The following is a 16,056-nucleotide window of genomic DNA, read 5'->3' on the forward strand; positions in this document are numbered from 1 at the left end:
CCTGAGCGCCTCAGTACACAGTGTATGAACTGTAGCCTAAAGGGATCATTTTTTCGGCATTGCATCTAAATAAAAATATTTGAATGAGCCTTCTACAGAAAGTCTATGCGACAAAGTAGACGGTTTATTCCATGAATTTCATCACTTTTCTATCATTTGCTGCAGTTTTCATATGGTAGTTATTGCTCACAAAGCCGCAAAGCCGGAGAGCAAATATTTTAAGTCTTCTGAGGCCCCAGGTGGTCTCTATTGCATAGACTTATCTTGTCTTTTCTGTTGCAGCCCTATAAACATGTAAAAACCGGTCTTATCTCTTGAATTTGGCCTATGGGCTAGAGTTCGCCAACATTCTAGTTATAGCCCAGTATACATGAAAGTACAATTCAGTGAAGATGACTCTGCAAGGCTGTAAGTGCTCATTATTTTCCTGTCTCATGATTTTTGTTTGTTTCAGAGAAGTGTGTGCAGAAATTTATCCCTGCAACTAATATGGGAAGGGCCTGCTTGATTTTAAAGCTAGTATAAATGAAAAACTGGCATAGAATCTTCCTCTTAATTCTTGATTTACTGAGAATTGGCAAATTTTTCTCTAGCTTAATCATCTCCGTTAAATTTCCAAGGAGGCTAGCCCTTTATCACTTGCTTGCTAATTAGTGTAAATAGCTAATGAGATTCCACAATTATAATAAGGAAAACCTTCGCTTATACTAGATTCAATAAGTAACTTGATAGACTAAGCCATTTGAGACTTCTCATTTTATTTCCAATATTAGCATTGCTATCTTGAAAATATGCGTTGTGCTTATTCCTTAGGTTTTATGTTATTTTTTAAAATCTAGTATGACCAGTACTGCTCCTATGGTAGTCATAAAGGAGATAAATATAACAGTGATAGGCTTGAGAAAAATTGGAAAATTTCTTGAGAAAATGTCAATCCATATTTTAAAATGTTAATTTTTTGGGGGAAAAAAAAAAGTGCACCATAGTAATTCTTCCAACATCTTACAGCCTCCACCAAAAAGATGTTTGTTCATTAATAATTTCCGAGAAAAATCATTACTTCTCATTTGTTGTCATAAGTACTCTGAAACTATCAGTGATCATATTTTGTAATTAAATTTATTCATGTGGAAATTCACTTTTTTTTCTCGTGAGACTCCAATGTTCCATGAGAGCAAAGACAGTGTCTGATTAACTCACCATTCTATTCCCAAGCACACAGAACTGTGCCTACTGCCTATTAAATATTCGATAAGGTTTTGAAAATTTGTGGGTCAAGGACACAGTTGCAATTACGAGTCAGAATTATCCAATATGGAAAGCATCAAGCCTTTAGTGATTAGTACGCTTTAAGTTCCAGGACCATCACTAATTTTCCTTGGATTATGAGAAACAGCCTCATAACCCTCATCTGTAAACATGGCATAGTTCTACCTGTCGCCACCTCTCGAAGATGTTGTTAGGATCACGTGGCAGAGAGAGCATTTATTTGCTCGGCAAAAGGGTGTGTTACAGATACCAGCCGGGGCCAAGACTCTGGGCAGCTACCGAGGCACGTCCACGTCACACCATTATATAAGGGGCCACCCTGTCCGGTATCCTCTGAAATCCCTGACTTGCGACACTGACCACCGCACTGAGGACGCCGGATGGAGCCCAAAGGCTTGTCGGTGCAAGAAGGGGAGGTGCTGGGGGAGTCCGCCCCCGCCCGAAGCTAGTGGCGGGCTGCTTGCAGAAAGAGTCTGAGACTGCAGCGGCTCCCAGGGCTAACGCTGGAAGCCCCAACTGACTCGCTCGCCGCCAGTGCTAAGCGGGTTCGAACTTGACCTTGTTTTGGCGTTGCTAGGAGACCCAACTCCTGCACGCCTCCGACTGGCCGGCGCCCCAGAGAGAGATAGAAGGGGGCGGGGCCCCGGCCGACGCCGGGTGCGGTAGGCCGAGCACCGTTAAGGCAGCCCGGCGCCCGGCCAGCGCCCCGGGAAGCGGCGTCTTGTCCCCGGCCACCGCCCAGCCCTCGCTGGGGCCCTCCTGCTGGCATCTACGCGATCCTACGTGGCTGTCGGACGAGGGAAGGACGGTTAGTCAGGTGAGCCGCTGCAGGGCAGGCAGCTGTGTGGCCACGCCCTGCCGAGGGAGCCGAGCCTGCCGGCTGCTGAGGGGCGAGGTGAACGGGTAGTGCTGGGGAGGAGCGGACCTGCTCTGGCGAGTGTCGCAAGCCCGATCCTTCATGCCCAGGGGCCGGCGGGTCCGCAGGGGGCGGCCTCCGGCCAGCGGACAAAGGGTTAACGCGCCGGCGGTGACCGCGGGCCCCGGATGTGAGAATCGTGGACCTGCGTCCAAGGGCAGCGCCGCAGGTGCGCCGGGACGGGCGGAGCGAGAGGGATGGCGGGGACCCGACCGGCCGAGGCTCCCCCTCCCCTGCAGGGGCCGCTCGGCTCCCTCCGTAGGCGTACTGTTTTCTAACTTGAGGGCAACAGGTGGTGCTTGTGGACCGAGAGAGAGCCTGGCTCCACCGCTCTAGGAGCGGCAGTGACTCGTACCAATTAGGGAGCGGGGGCGGGCGTGGTAGGGACGCGCTGACGCAAGTGACCAATGGGGCTTGGGCTCAGGGGTGGGCCGTGAGGCGTGGGCGTGGTTGGAGCCTGAATCCAGGGTTTCTAGTGCGACAACCGCCAGAGCTGCGGAGAGCGCTAAGCTGGGCGGACGTGGGGTCCTTCTCTGCCCCAGCGTAGCAAAGCCTACCAATGCTTTCTCGTTTGGACCCCGACTCCAATTTGGGAGGTGAGAACATTGTGTTTTACGTAGGGGGTTGGGAGCGGCTTGGGTTAACTGTGACCGTGGGTATGTTGTTAGGCATATGGAATTAGATACTAAAGATCAATCGATTACGTGATGCAAATTTTCTTCCAAAAAAACCACTTCTATGGCTACTGCGACTTGTCCCGCATGCTGGTGACTAGGTTGTCTCCGGAATGAGATCTTTGAGGTCTAAGGACCCCGGGGGGAGTAGAGAAAACTACGTATTACTGCAATTTCAGTGAATGTTAAAGAATTTCAGTGGCATCGATTTTTCTGTCGTCTGCGTCGGATTGCGTACATTTCTTATCTCATTTGGTATGTTTATGGCAACAAGTTTCATTTATCAAGTTCCTCGTGTTGCTTATTTAGCAAGAAGAGAGGAAAACAGTTGTAGTAAATTATTTCACAAGAGTAACTTATTCATTTCCCCCCTCAGCAGCTTGGTAGCTGTATCCCCTAGGAAGAGAACCAAAGCAGTAAGAAGAAAGCATTTGAATTTGGAACACTTCTTTGCAGCTGGAAATGGGGAATGGACTGTCAGACCAGACTTCTATCCTGTCCAGCCTGCCTTCCTTTCAGTCCTTCCACATCGTCATTCTGGGTTTGGACTGTGCTGGAAAGACAACTGTATTGTACAGGCTTCAATTCAATGAGTTTGTAAATACTGTACCTACCAAAGGATTTAACACTGAAAAAATTAAGGTAACTTTGGGAAATTCTAAAACAGTCACTTTTCACTTCTGGGATGTAGGTGGTCAGGAGAAATTAAGGCCACTGTGGAAATCATACACCAGATGCACAGATGGCATTGTGTTTGTTGTGGACTCTGTTGATGTTGAAAGGATGGAAGAAGCCAAAACTGAACTTCATAAAATAACTAGGATATCAGAAAATCAAGGAGTCCCTGTGCTTATAGTAGCTAACAAGCAAGACCTGAGGAACTCATTGTCTCTCTCAGAAATTGAAAAATTATTAGCAATGGGTGAACTAAGCTCCTCAACTCCCTGGCATTTGCAGCCCACCTGTGCAATCATAGGCGATGGACTAAAGGAAGGACTTGAGAAACTACACGATATGATAATTAAAAGAAGAAAAATGTTGCGGCAACAGAAAAAGAAGAGATGAACCACGATACCTTTTCTATTTGTGTGGAGTAGGTTTTCTCCTTCTGATTTTGACAAATGGAAGAGTGTCTACAGCCTGGTTTGCCTGCCTGCCCTCCTGGATGCTGTTAAAGCTTTGTTTTGTTGAACAATCAGATGTCCAAATCTACTGCCTTGTGGAAGATGAGTAAATGCAGTGCTTCTTCAAATGGTCTCTTCTCCCTACCCCACAAGTCTTTTGGTACTACCATTTTGGGAAGCCAAGCAAGGATAGGAAATTGACCAGAAAACAGTTGTGGAAATTTGACCTGAAGTTAGTGAAATAAAACTTTGGAGAGTGTCTGCCTAGTGTTTTGTGCTTATGTCTTATGGGGGGAAGCCTTTGCAAGGAAATTGCATGCTAGGCTTGGTATGTTAAGATAAAATGCTAATGAATGAAAATGTTATGGTAGATTAATATATATATACACACACAGTTATATTGATCACATTGGTCCAACCAGTAAGGGAAAAAGAGGAAGTGTTTGGTTTTTAAGTTTTGGCCAAATGAGTTTTGACATTTTGGGGAATCAAATACTGTAATACTATATCTTGATTCTAGACAGTATTTAAGTAAGTCTAACTTAAAAGAATAAAAATGGTATTTGGGGCGTATTCAAGTGCATGGATTAGCTTTTCCGACACAGCATGTTTTGACGTGTAGTCTTTTATATTTTAGAAAATAGCTATGCATCTTTTTACACGGTCAGGTTTAAAACACCTTTTTTGGGATTTAGGGCTCTTAGAGAAGTAGTGTGTTATCAGAAGCACTTTCAGTTGAAGAACCTATTTATGATTTACTTAACTCTTTTATATAGTAAATTTGGGCATGTAGACTAATCTTAAATGCATATATGCTTTGATATGTGTATGGATTTATTAAGAAAGCAATTGATAAATTCAGTCAAGAGGATGTAATTCCAATACGTGGTCTCTAAAGTATTCCAATTGTAAAATACTTGTTTTATTACATTTGCTGACTGAACACAGATGTGGTTTTTCATATATTTTTGTAGTGTTTTGAGAAGGGCAGAAGCTTTATAAACACCACTCAATGCACTGTGCAGTGAAAATGTTAAGAGAGATACTTTATGTGCTCTGAGCTTTAATTTTTTTGTTTACAAACAGAACAGTGTTATGAAGGCAGTCCAGTCCTGATTATAAGGTAGGAAGAAATGATATAGTACTTAAGATAAGAATTACAATTATAGAAAATGAAGGGGAAAGTAGCCAGGTTATGTTTTGTGAAAATTCACTGGTACTGTTTACATTGGAATCCAAAAAACCCTTTAAATTAAAAGGAGGAAAAACCTTTACCTGTTTCTTATCTATAGGTAAAGATATACTTTCAGTGATCATACATGAGCAAATCAACATACTTTCTGTTTATTAAAGCCAACAGCAGTTTGTTTTGAAGATAACCAAAAGAAATGCACTTTGCTAGCAGAGTTTTATTTTATTTTATTTTTAATGGAGTTTCTGGAACTTTGATTCTTGTTACACACAAAATAAAGTAGCTTCCTATGGAGCTTTCAACATGTTAAATGTACCTGCACTAGTGACAGTCACTTAAGATGTTTATATTTATAGAAATGTGGATAATAACTATCAATAAACTACTTGAGGCACTAGGAGAATAGTGTTTGACTTTGAGTTTTAATGAATGTATTTCCACTTTTGGTGAAGCTACTAATTAGTGGTGAAGACAACTTTAGAAGCTGGGTTACACAGTCCTATAGTAATATGTTCTGCTCAAAAGTGACAAGGCACCAAAGATTATTTCTCGGAGAACCTTTTTTTTTTAACCGTAACTTCACTACCTGAAATAGTGGTATATACACCAAACATCACTAGATCCATGATGGATTAATAAAACTTGCTGAAAAAAGTCTGAATCAATTTAGACTTTCAGCTTCCCTGTCCTTTTTATATACTTGCTATATGAAATAGTGGTGTTTTAATTGTCTCTTGAGAGTTTAGGCATTACCCTTATTTTAAGAATATGATAAACAAACCCATGTTATCTAAGTGCTTCATATTTGGTGAACAACAAGAGAAAATGGCCTGGCCTTAGTACTAGCTTTCATTTATAAAACACATTTTCAACCATAAAACTCATCATAGAATTTTACACTTTGCTAAGTTCAGGTAGGTTATTCACTATCACTTCTAGCTATTAATACCATAAGACAGGATTAAGAAGGAGTCTCAAAACCTGAAGTGTTTAGACAATGTTTTGATACCTAGTTTTTTGTTTTGATTGTTTTTAATTAGGACACACTTTTTTAAATTTATTTCTAAATATTAGGAGTTCCCACTGTGGCGCAGTGGGCCTTGTCTCCATGGAGATAATAGGGTTTGATCCCCAGCCTGGTGCAGTGGGTTAAGGATCCCAGGTTGCTGCAGCTGTGGCCTAGGTAGCAGCTCTGGCTCGGATTCAGTCCCTGGCCTGGGAACTTACATATGCTGTGGGTGTGCCCAAAAAGGAAACACATTTTTTTTCCGTATATTTGAGGTTATTTGGCTGAATATCAAATAGTAATTTAAGGACTGCAACTCTAAAATTACTATAAACAAAATTAAATTAAAAAAATGATACTTAAGACTTAAAATTTAAATGTCCATTGTTGTTCTTAGATTATAAACATTGAGAAAAAAATTGTATATATATTTATTTTTAATGGCTGTACCCACAGCATATGGAAGTTTCTGGGCCAGGGTTTGACTCCCTGTGAAGCCAGGAAGGGAGACAAACCCTCACATCCACACAGACTCTACCTGCTGCGGTTGGATTCTTAACCTTTGTGCCACAGCGGGAACTCAAAAAAGTTGTATAGTTTAACCAGCACAGATAGGTTCCCTAAAAATTAATTATGGAAAAATAAATCATTAGATGCCAAAAAGGGAAGTTATTAGTATGAATATATGTATGTAGAGAGAGAATGACTAGTTTGTACAAGGATGCTGGTTTCTGAACTAGAGAAAAAGGCCTAGACTTGAATGTTTTTGTTTGTACAAGGCATTTGACACTTAAAGGGTGTTTCATTAATTATTCATGTTGCCCTGGAAGGAGGTCTTTGGCAGAGCTTTGCAAGGTTTTATTTAATACAGTTTAATCAGTGAAGTAAACAGTTTTCTTGAGTGATAACATTGACACAAAAATTTTTTCCTTTAAATTTTCCATGATGTAGCACTCAACATTTAAGTAACAGAACTTGGAATCTTTAGTATACCATCATTTGAGGTTGAAATTCTACATTTAAGGTTTAAATTTAGCACAACAGTAAATGAGAGTGGTGGTGCTTGTGCAAGACTGGGAATACATCAACTGTTACTGAATTATGCATCTAAAAATTGTAAATGTATGTGTATTTTACCACAATAAAAAAGTTTAGCAGAATATTGAATATACTGCTTAGTTTCAAAGAATCATCTGAATAGAGAGCATTGTGATTTAGAGATCAGAATGTTTAAAGCTTAACATGAACCAATATAGCATGCTAAACTCATAAAGTTAGTATTAAAATTATAACCATCAAAGATAATAATCTTAACAAACCCATAGCTGAAATATGTCAGATTCTATTTATATAGAAGGGTGAGAATACATATCTGAGAGTCTAGTTAGAAGAATGTGATGTGTGCTATCTAAAAACAGCATGAGGTTTGACGTTAGGTCAGGTTCAAATCCTGGCTCTCCCACTATTACGAAGCTGACATTTTGACAAGTTTCTTGAAACTTCTCATGATGTGAATTCCCTCCTAGTTAAATGATGGCTATTGCCTTCATAGAATTTTGAGAGGATTGAATAAGATAATGCAAACTATTTAGCACATCACCAAGCATTTGATAAGAACGCAATAGCTAGTATTATTAACCAGTATGAACCAGTATGTCTTGAGAAGCAGTATGTGTATACAGTTGGTAAATTTTTAAATAATTTCAATACTACAAAATTCAGGCCTTTTGGGAGTTCCCTTTGTGGCTTAGTGGGTAACAAACCCTACTGGGATCCATGAGGATGTGGGTTCCATCCCTGGCCTCACTCAGTGGGTTAAGGATCTGGCGTTGCCATGTGAGCTGCGATGTAGGTCGAAGACACAGCTAGGATCCCACATTGCTGTGGCTGTGGTGTAGGCTGGCAGCTGTAGCTCAGATTTGACCCCCAGCCCGGGAATTTATATATGCTGCAGATGTGGCCCTAAAAAAAGCAAAAAAAAAAAAAAAAAAAAAAAAAAAAAAAAAATTCAGGTCTTTTTTAAAGTGCTTTTTCAGAGACACAACATTTGCCTTATAGAAGGCATCCAGTAGAACCTTGTTTAATGAACTTTAATGCCAGCAGAAACAGTGTCTTCTATGTGTTATAAATTTATTTTTTATGCAAATGTATACATATACACAAAAAAGGGGGCATTGCTTGTGAACTGTGCTAAATATCTTAAGTGCAGTATTCTAAAAAATGGGTTGAGTTTTCTTGTGGTGCAGTGGATTAAAGATCCAGCATTGTCATTGCAATGGCCTAGGTTGCCCTTGTAGCATGGGTTCAATCCCTGGCCCAGGAATTTCCACATGCCATGGGCATGAAAAAAAATAAAAGTAAAAAAAAAAAAAAAAAAAAATGGAGATGTTTAAGTGGATTCATTTTGATGATGCTCTAGTTCTAAATAAAAATACTAAGTTTTGGAGTTGCTGTTGTGGCTCAGCAGGTAAAGAACCCAACTAGAATCCATGAGGATGAAGGTTTGATCCCTGGCCTCGCTCAATGGGTTAAAGATCCAGCATTGCTGCAGGCTGCAGCAGCATAGATGCAGCTTGGATCTGGTGTGGCTGTGGCCGTGGTGTGGGCTGGAAGCTGCAGCTCTGATTCAGCCTTTACTGTGGAAACTTCCGTATGACACAGTTATGGCCCTAAAAAGAAAAATCTTAAGTTTTTATTACAACAAATTTCAAAAATGGAAGCGTTAGGGCATAATGAACACCAACGTATCTCTCATGTACTTTCAGTTATTACCAACTCTTGGCCAGTCCTATTTCCTCCATATTCTCATCTTTGTCTGCCATCTTCCCTCTCCTCCTACCCCGGTATTATTTTGAAGTGAATCCTAGAAATTACATTTTATTTATAAGTATTTTGGCTCGTGTCTCCAGGAGATAAGCACCTTTTAAAAAAACTATCATCACATGTAAAAAACACTAATAATACTTCTTCAAAATCGCCAGATATCTATTCAATGTTTACATTTTCCTAATTAAAGTTTTTACATACTTTTAGAATCAAGAGCCAATCATTAGCACTCCATGTATTGCAACTGGTTGATATGTGTCTTTCTATAGGTTCTCACTTTCTTCTTCTTCCCTCCCTCCTTCCTTCTCATTCCTCCTCATTCTTGTTCCTGACTTCCCACTCCCCCATCCCCACTGCAATTTATTTTTGTGTAGTTTCCCATGTTCTGGGTCTTACTGAATGCATCTCTCTTTTGGTACTTAACCTGTTCTTCTATGTACTCTCACTTTTTTTTCCCCAAGACTACTTTAGAGGTGGTGTTTAACTTTGATCTATAGGTGCTATTGTTGTCTCTATTTGTGTTGGTAGCGGCCATTGATGGGCATTGTTTTAATCAGTGACATCTAATACAACTGTAGTGACGGAAATATGCTATAGCTATGCTGTCAAGCATAGTAGCCACTAGCCTCATGTGGTTACTGAGTGCTTGAAATGTGGCTGGTATGTTTGAGGAATATGATTTAAATTTTTATTTAATTTTAATTTAATTTAAATAGCCACAAGTGATAGCAGCTACTGCCTTGGCCAGGACTTGCTGATAAGAAACTTTCAGCAATGATTTTGTTACCCTGAGGTTCAGTTCTTAAAGGAAAGGCAAGGTAAATGCTTGATTTACAAATTTTCAAGATGAGTTGATGTCTTGATATCTTCCAAAGGTGACCAGTGAGATTTGTTCTGTTTTGGATATCAATATACCCTTCCACATTTAAACATATTTGATATATTTCAATCCTTTGCAGTTATTATCCCTATTTATGCTTAAATTGCCTGGTCTTTGGAGAATTGAGTCCTCTTGTCATAACCCTGGTAATCTCTACCAGCTTCTTTGTTTTCTGGTTTTACAAGAAATTCCTGCCTTACCAGACTTGTTTTCCTAGGATCCCAGGTTTCTTTTAGTGGGAAGTGGTATGTAGAGTCCGAAGTATAAACCCACTGCATTTGTCTTTGTTTCTAGGCCTTTTCAATGAATGAAATAGGACTTTCCCTAAATCACACATATATTTCCAATTCAAACCTTAAAATTTGGGTTTTCACCTGACTGCAGTGATATTTTCATCTATGCCAAAAATCGCAATTATGAGTGACACATTTTTTTGCTTTATTCCACTCTATTCTCACTGCATTCTTTTTTTTTTTTTTTTTTTTTTTTTTGGCATTTCTTGGGCTGCCCCCTCGGCATATGGAGGTTCCCAGGCTGGGGGTCGAATCAGAGCTGTAGCCGCCGGCCTACGCCAGAGCCACAGCAACTCGGGATTCGAGCTGCGTCTACAACCTACACCACAGCTCACGGCAACGCTGGACCCTTAACCCACTGAGCAAGGCCAGGGATCAAACCTGCAACCTCATGGTTCCTAGTCAGATTTGTTAACCACTGAGCCACGACGGGAACTCCATATTCTCACTGCATTCTTAAAATAATACAGTACTATTATCAACAGTATTATTTTTTTAAGTGGTTTAACCGTTGTTGTAGTTTCTTTTTACCTCACTAGAGAGAGTCAAATTCTTGTGTGTGTGTGTGTGTGTGAGTGTGTGTTTTCATGTGTGATCATGACACCAACTGGTACATCTTTAGGTACATTTGCTTCACAAAATCTTTTTTTTTTTTTTTGAAATGTTGATTCTGGTTTATTTAATGTATAGAGTTCTGTATATTTAAAATATTCAATTTGGGATAAAAAATTTTTATACACTGTACTTTAGAAATATCTCTTACAAAGACACAACTACATGGATATTTTCCTCAATTAAGAGAAATAATTTTTTAGGTAATTTTTGTTTTTCATTTTTAGTTTGAAGCCCATACTTTGCAGAATTGGTTGATGACAATTGAAGTTCATGCAGTTTGCATGGGAAAACATCTGATACAGAACAGTCTAGTTGAAAATGGACTCTCACCTTCCCATTGCAGCTCTGCATGATGTCAACAAGAATACACATAGCCATTTGCTTTCTGTTTAATGCAGAAAACTGAATCACTGAACAGCAAATGATTAGAAATCATAGACTTCCAGTGGACCATGTATCTTTAAATATTAAAATAAAAAGTGTTTGTTTCTCTTAAGCCATCATCCATCTGTAGATACCCTGAAATGGGTCAGTGACAAAGTAGAATTCCCTAGAACAACATTTTTCTGTACTGGCTATACTTTGTGATGGCTCACAGAGCTTTTTTAAATCTCTAAACTCCACCTTAGACATTGTGAATTAAATCTCTAGGGGCCGGAACCAGTCATTAACATTCTAACTCTTCCCATATTTGTAACACACCTAGATCAGCCAGATTTAGAAATCTTTGTTGGAGATGACAGAGGGATGATTATTATAGTGGCAGGAATAAAGGAGTCAAAAATAGAACTGGCCTATCAGATATTTACCTGGCTACCTTCGATCCCTTTTCTTCTGTATGGTGGGATTTTTTTCATTGGCTTGACATTGATGTCAAAATAACTAAACTGAGAAGCATTGTCTGATTCAGGGATGTTTCAGATCAGATGACTAAGAGGAAATCTGAGAGGGTCCAGGTGACAGGAATAGGCACTTTTCCTTCTATTGGCCTTGCATATACTTTATGGTAAGAAGCATAAGGTGTGCTACAAATTCTCAAGTAGTCCTGCCCATCTCACAAAAGAGAGACCAATTAGAGAGTTAGAGAAGAGGTACCAACTATACTAACTAGTGCCTAAAGTGCTGTTATTCTATAATCCTCTTGGGAACTTTGAGTGTCACAGGTTTTAGTGATCATGATCATAGGTTTTTTTACTTTTTTATTTTGGCTTTTAAGGGCCACAACTGCAGGATATGGAAGTTCCCAGGCTAGGGATGGAATTAGAGCCACAGCCTCTGGCCTATGCCACAGGCACAGCAATGTGGGATCCAAGCTGCGTCTGCAACCTACACCACAGCTCACGGCAATGCCAGATCTAATGATGAGGCCAGGGATCAAACTCAAGTACTCATGGATACTAGTCTGGGTTTGTTCACTGCTGAGCCATGTCGGGAACTCCTGTGATCATGATCATAGTGGATTATTTTGGGACTAACAGTTATGATAAAGAGAAATCAAAGGCATATGACAGTAGCAACACTCAAAGAAAATGGGCAGTTCCAGATGGTCTACTCTAAATCCCCCACACATTTGATTATTCAAATAAATAAATAAAACACTTTCGGTCTATCAGTTTGGTAGACTAAGATGGCCCTTCTTGTTCAATCAGTCAACAACTTGCCGTGCTAAAAGCTGAATGCTTGCTTTAAATTTTACAGAGTGACTTTGAATCACCATCATGACATATATTAGCTGTGTGTGTAAATGCAAGCTAATTTATATCTGTGAGCTGCACAGCCTTCTCACCTTAAAATGGTGATGTGATGAAAGGTTTGCAAGTCATCTGGTATGGTTTCTGGCACACAGATCATTCACTCAAGAAGTATCTCAATGACTATCTCATGATGCCAGGGGTTTAGGATATAGCAGTAGGCAAAACAGATGTTTACTGTAGCCTGCACTGGAAAGTAAGCTCCACCAGGACAGGAAATTTATCCATTGTTTTATCCTTAGCCCTTTAAATACTCCAGGGCATATGCATATATTAAACACTCATATATGTACCTAATTAACAAATGAATGAAGCTTAAATTTAATGGGAGAGTCAGAAGTTAGAAAACAAATATAAAATGTGAAAAGTGCTACAGAGGAAACAAAGGACTGAGGAGTGGAAAACCATGACAACGAAAAAGTAATTGAGGATATTTCAGATCTATCTAAAGAGCTATAAAAAGACTAGAGGGAAAAGCATTTCAGACAGGAGGAAGAGTATATGCAAAGGCTGTGACATGCATACTTACTTAGTAGTATTGAGGAGTGAGTGTAAACTAATACAGTCACAACTAGAGGGAAAAAAAGGAGGACGCCAGTATGTGTAGCTGAAAGATCAAGTGATGACATTTATCCAGTCTGATGATTATGTCTTTAGAGTACTTGGTTTCTTTATTTACTCTTTATGCACTTACTTACAAATTACTGATATTTGTGTTTCAATCCACCACAGTATTTTTCCATTTGTTTGACCTTTTCTGTTTCTTTTTTTTTTTTAATTTTTTAATTTTTTTTGTCTTTTTGCCATTTCTTGGGCCGCTCCCACGGCATATGGAGGTTCCCAGGCTAGGGGTCTAATCGGAGCTGTAGCTGCCAGCCTATGCCAGAGCCACAGCAACGCAGGATCTGAGCTGAGTCTGCAACCTACACCACAGCTCACGGCAATGCCGGATCGTTAACCCACTGAGCAAGGGCAGGGACCAAACCCGCAACCTCATTGTTCCTAGTCGGATTCATTAACCACTGTGCCACGACGGGAACTCCTCTGTTTCTTTTTAATGTCCCTTTCTCCCTTCTTTTTTGGTTTATTAAATAGTTTTATTAATTTTCCCCTCCATTATCTTTGTTATAAAGTCCTCTACTGTTGTTTTTGTTGTTACCATAATTGCAACATACATCCTTGATTTACTGAAGCCTAATATAAATTAGTACTTTTGCTATTTCCACTTTTTGGACAATACAGAAACATATAGCTGCATTTTAACTGCATTTACTCCTTTTGTTGTAATAGGTTATTATTATTGTATATTTTAGTTATACACATAAAAGAGCCTCCAAGTACTTATTGCATGTTTATGTTTTCTGCTATTTTTTTTTTTTTTGAATCTCCTGAGATACCATCTGGGATCATTTTCCTTCTGCCTGAAGAACTTCATTATTTTTTTGAGTATGATTTGCTGGCAACAAATCCATCCATTTTTGGTTTCTGAAGATACTTTGCTTTTATTGTTAAATGACATTTTTGTTGTGTAGTAGAATTTTAGGTTGGCAGTTTTGTTTTATAGCACTTTTAAGCAGGTCATTCTGTTGTCTTGCTTTCATTGTTGTTGTTAGAAGGTCAACTCTTAGCATAATTTTTGCTTTTGTGAAGGTAGTATGTCTTATGTTCTGTTTGCTCGTAAGATTCTTCTTTGTAGTTTTCACAGTTTGACTATATATCTAGGGGTGGATTTCTTGCTATCTCTTTTGCTTGGGATTCCTTAAATTTATGGCTTGAAGCACCTGTCAGATAACACCAATATTTGGTTATCTGGGAATCTGTTTGTCTACTGTTTTTTAACCGAATTTTGCCCTTTTGTATTTCTGGTTTTCTTCTGACTACCATACATTATAAACACAATTTTAGTGTATTTGGGCTGTCTTCATTCTCCAGAGAAAATGTAATTCTGTTACTGGCAGTTAAAAAGGGTTAGGCTAGATTATCTCTTTGGGTCTCCTTTTCCTTTTGGGTCCTTCCCCCAAGCCCCAATGTCTGTAACTTTCCAATCCTCTCAAATAGATTTTCTTTAAAAAAAATTATCTAGCTTTTCTAGTTTTTCTTAGCTAGAAGGCTGGTCTGAAAAGAGTAAAAAAAAAATATTATTTTGTTCTAAAAGCAATAGGAAAGCATTATAGAGTTTTAGGAATTTCATATCTGATTCACATTTTAAGATGATCTTAAATAAATTATTTGTTGTCATCTCTCCTCTTCAAATGTCTTAGAAATTGACTTTCATCTCCATTTCTACTGTTATCTCCCTAATCTAAATTCTCTCTAGTTACCAACTTCAATTATTGCTTTTATCTCACTTTTTCAGTCCCTGAAGGCTCTCTAACATATTGATGGTTAAGTTCTTCTCTCAAGATCCTTTTTCCTTTATGTATAGATTTGGAACTTAAAGTTAGTTGTGCAATCCTTTAAGTAAATGGTTTTATTATTCACATTTTATAAAAGAGCAGATCAGCTTGAAGTTGTTAAGGTACTTCCTCAAGTTCACACAGTTAGGTGGAGTTACATGTTGAATCTAGGCCTCTTGAGTTTCAGACAGCAGATCCATCATTTCATAACAGAGTTGTATTCTATTCAGACTATATTACTATAAATATAACAAAATTTATATTCTATTGCTGTTACATGTAAATAATAAAAACCTAAAGCTGTCATTATTGTTCATGCTCACTGATGACAGCTGAATTTTTTTCAGTTTTTTTTCAGAGGTGTTTACCCTGGCCTATAAAATTGTTTAGAATATGAATCCTTTCTATTTATACATGAACATTATTTCACATACATACAAACAACATATACATACCTTCTCATAGGTATGAGAAATTTTAAAAAATACAAGATAAAATTTAATGCTTTGTAATTCCTAATTGTTTCTTTTTAAAGAATCAGAGAAATTTGTTTCCTAGACTACAGATTCTATCTTTAGTTTGATATTTCCTAGCTAATATGATATTCTCACTTTGGGGTGTTTTTAGATACTTTAATACTTAAATCAGTTTTTTCATCATATACTGGGATATACATATTCCTTCAAGCCTGGACATGGACTGGAGGGTGTGGGAAACAGAGCTTTTAACATTTAAAAAAATGAAACTGATAATGATGTTCTGCACATGAATCTGTGCCCTAACACCTGATATTTTTAGTTATTAAAGTTTTGGTTCCATCTCAAAAATACTTTAAATGCTTGACCTCATTTTAATCTAGCTAACACAATTTGAACAATAGCTGGGTTCCCATATATCCTAGAGTGACTGAGTTGAATCATCTAGATTTGAAATGCCATAATTTCAGCCCTGGTAGATAGAATAGAAAAAAAAGAATTGGACTGAAATGGTGATGGTGACCATAGAACAGAATGGTATGATATCATCATTAAGAACTCAGGTTCTGAAACCAAATTGCCTGTGTTCAAATGCTTGTTTTACCACTGTGTAACCTTGGATCAATTACTTAACCCTC

The 16,056-nt window shown here is 38.7% G+C and overlaps 1 protein-coding gene across 5 annotated transcripts; it reads left to right on the forward strand.

Moving 5' to 3' along the window:
• Positions 1–363: 363 nt before the first annotated feature.
• Positions 364–7,341, forward strand: ARL4A (ADP ribosylation factor like GTPase 4A). Of its 5 annotated transcripts, XM_005667648.4 has the most exons (3): positions 364–408; positions 1,257–2,086; positions 3,236–7,341. In XM_005667648.4, exon 3 carries the CDS (start codon positions 3,322–3,324, stop codon positions 3,922–3,924), a length of 603 nt encoding a protein of 200 aa, XP_005667705.1. In that variant the 5' UTR covers positions 364–408; positions 1,257–2,086; positions 3,236–3,321; the 3' UTR covers positions 3,925–7,341. The 5 variants fall into 5 exon arrangements, with proteins under 5 accessions (XP_005667705.1, XP_005667707.1, XP_005667706.1 ...); XM_005667650.4 differs by lacking the exon at positions 364–408 and having other exon boundaries at positions 1,898–2,086; positions 3,239–7,341; XM_005667649.4 differs by lacking the exons at positions 364–408; positions 1,257–2,086 and adding an exon at positions 2,675–2,781.
• Positions 7,342–16,056: the final 8,715 nt, after the last annotated feature.

This window comes from Sus scrofa, chromosome 9, assembly GCF_054392235.1.
Source record: "Sus scrofa isolate SSC_HxYL_T2T_F1_AM1 chromosome 9, Sscrofa_HxYL_maternal_Yorkshire_Landrace_v2.0, whole genome shotgun sequence".
Lineage (NCBI taxonomy): Eukaryota > Metazoa > Chordata > Mammalia > Artiodactyla > Suidae > Sus > Sus scrofa.

Coding starts and splice junctions, on each gene's coding strand:
- ARL4A (XM_005667648.4), top strand. CDS start 3,322: ATGGGGAATGGACTGTCAGACCAGACTTCTATCCTGTCCAGCCTGCCT.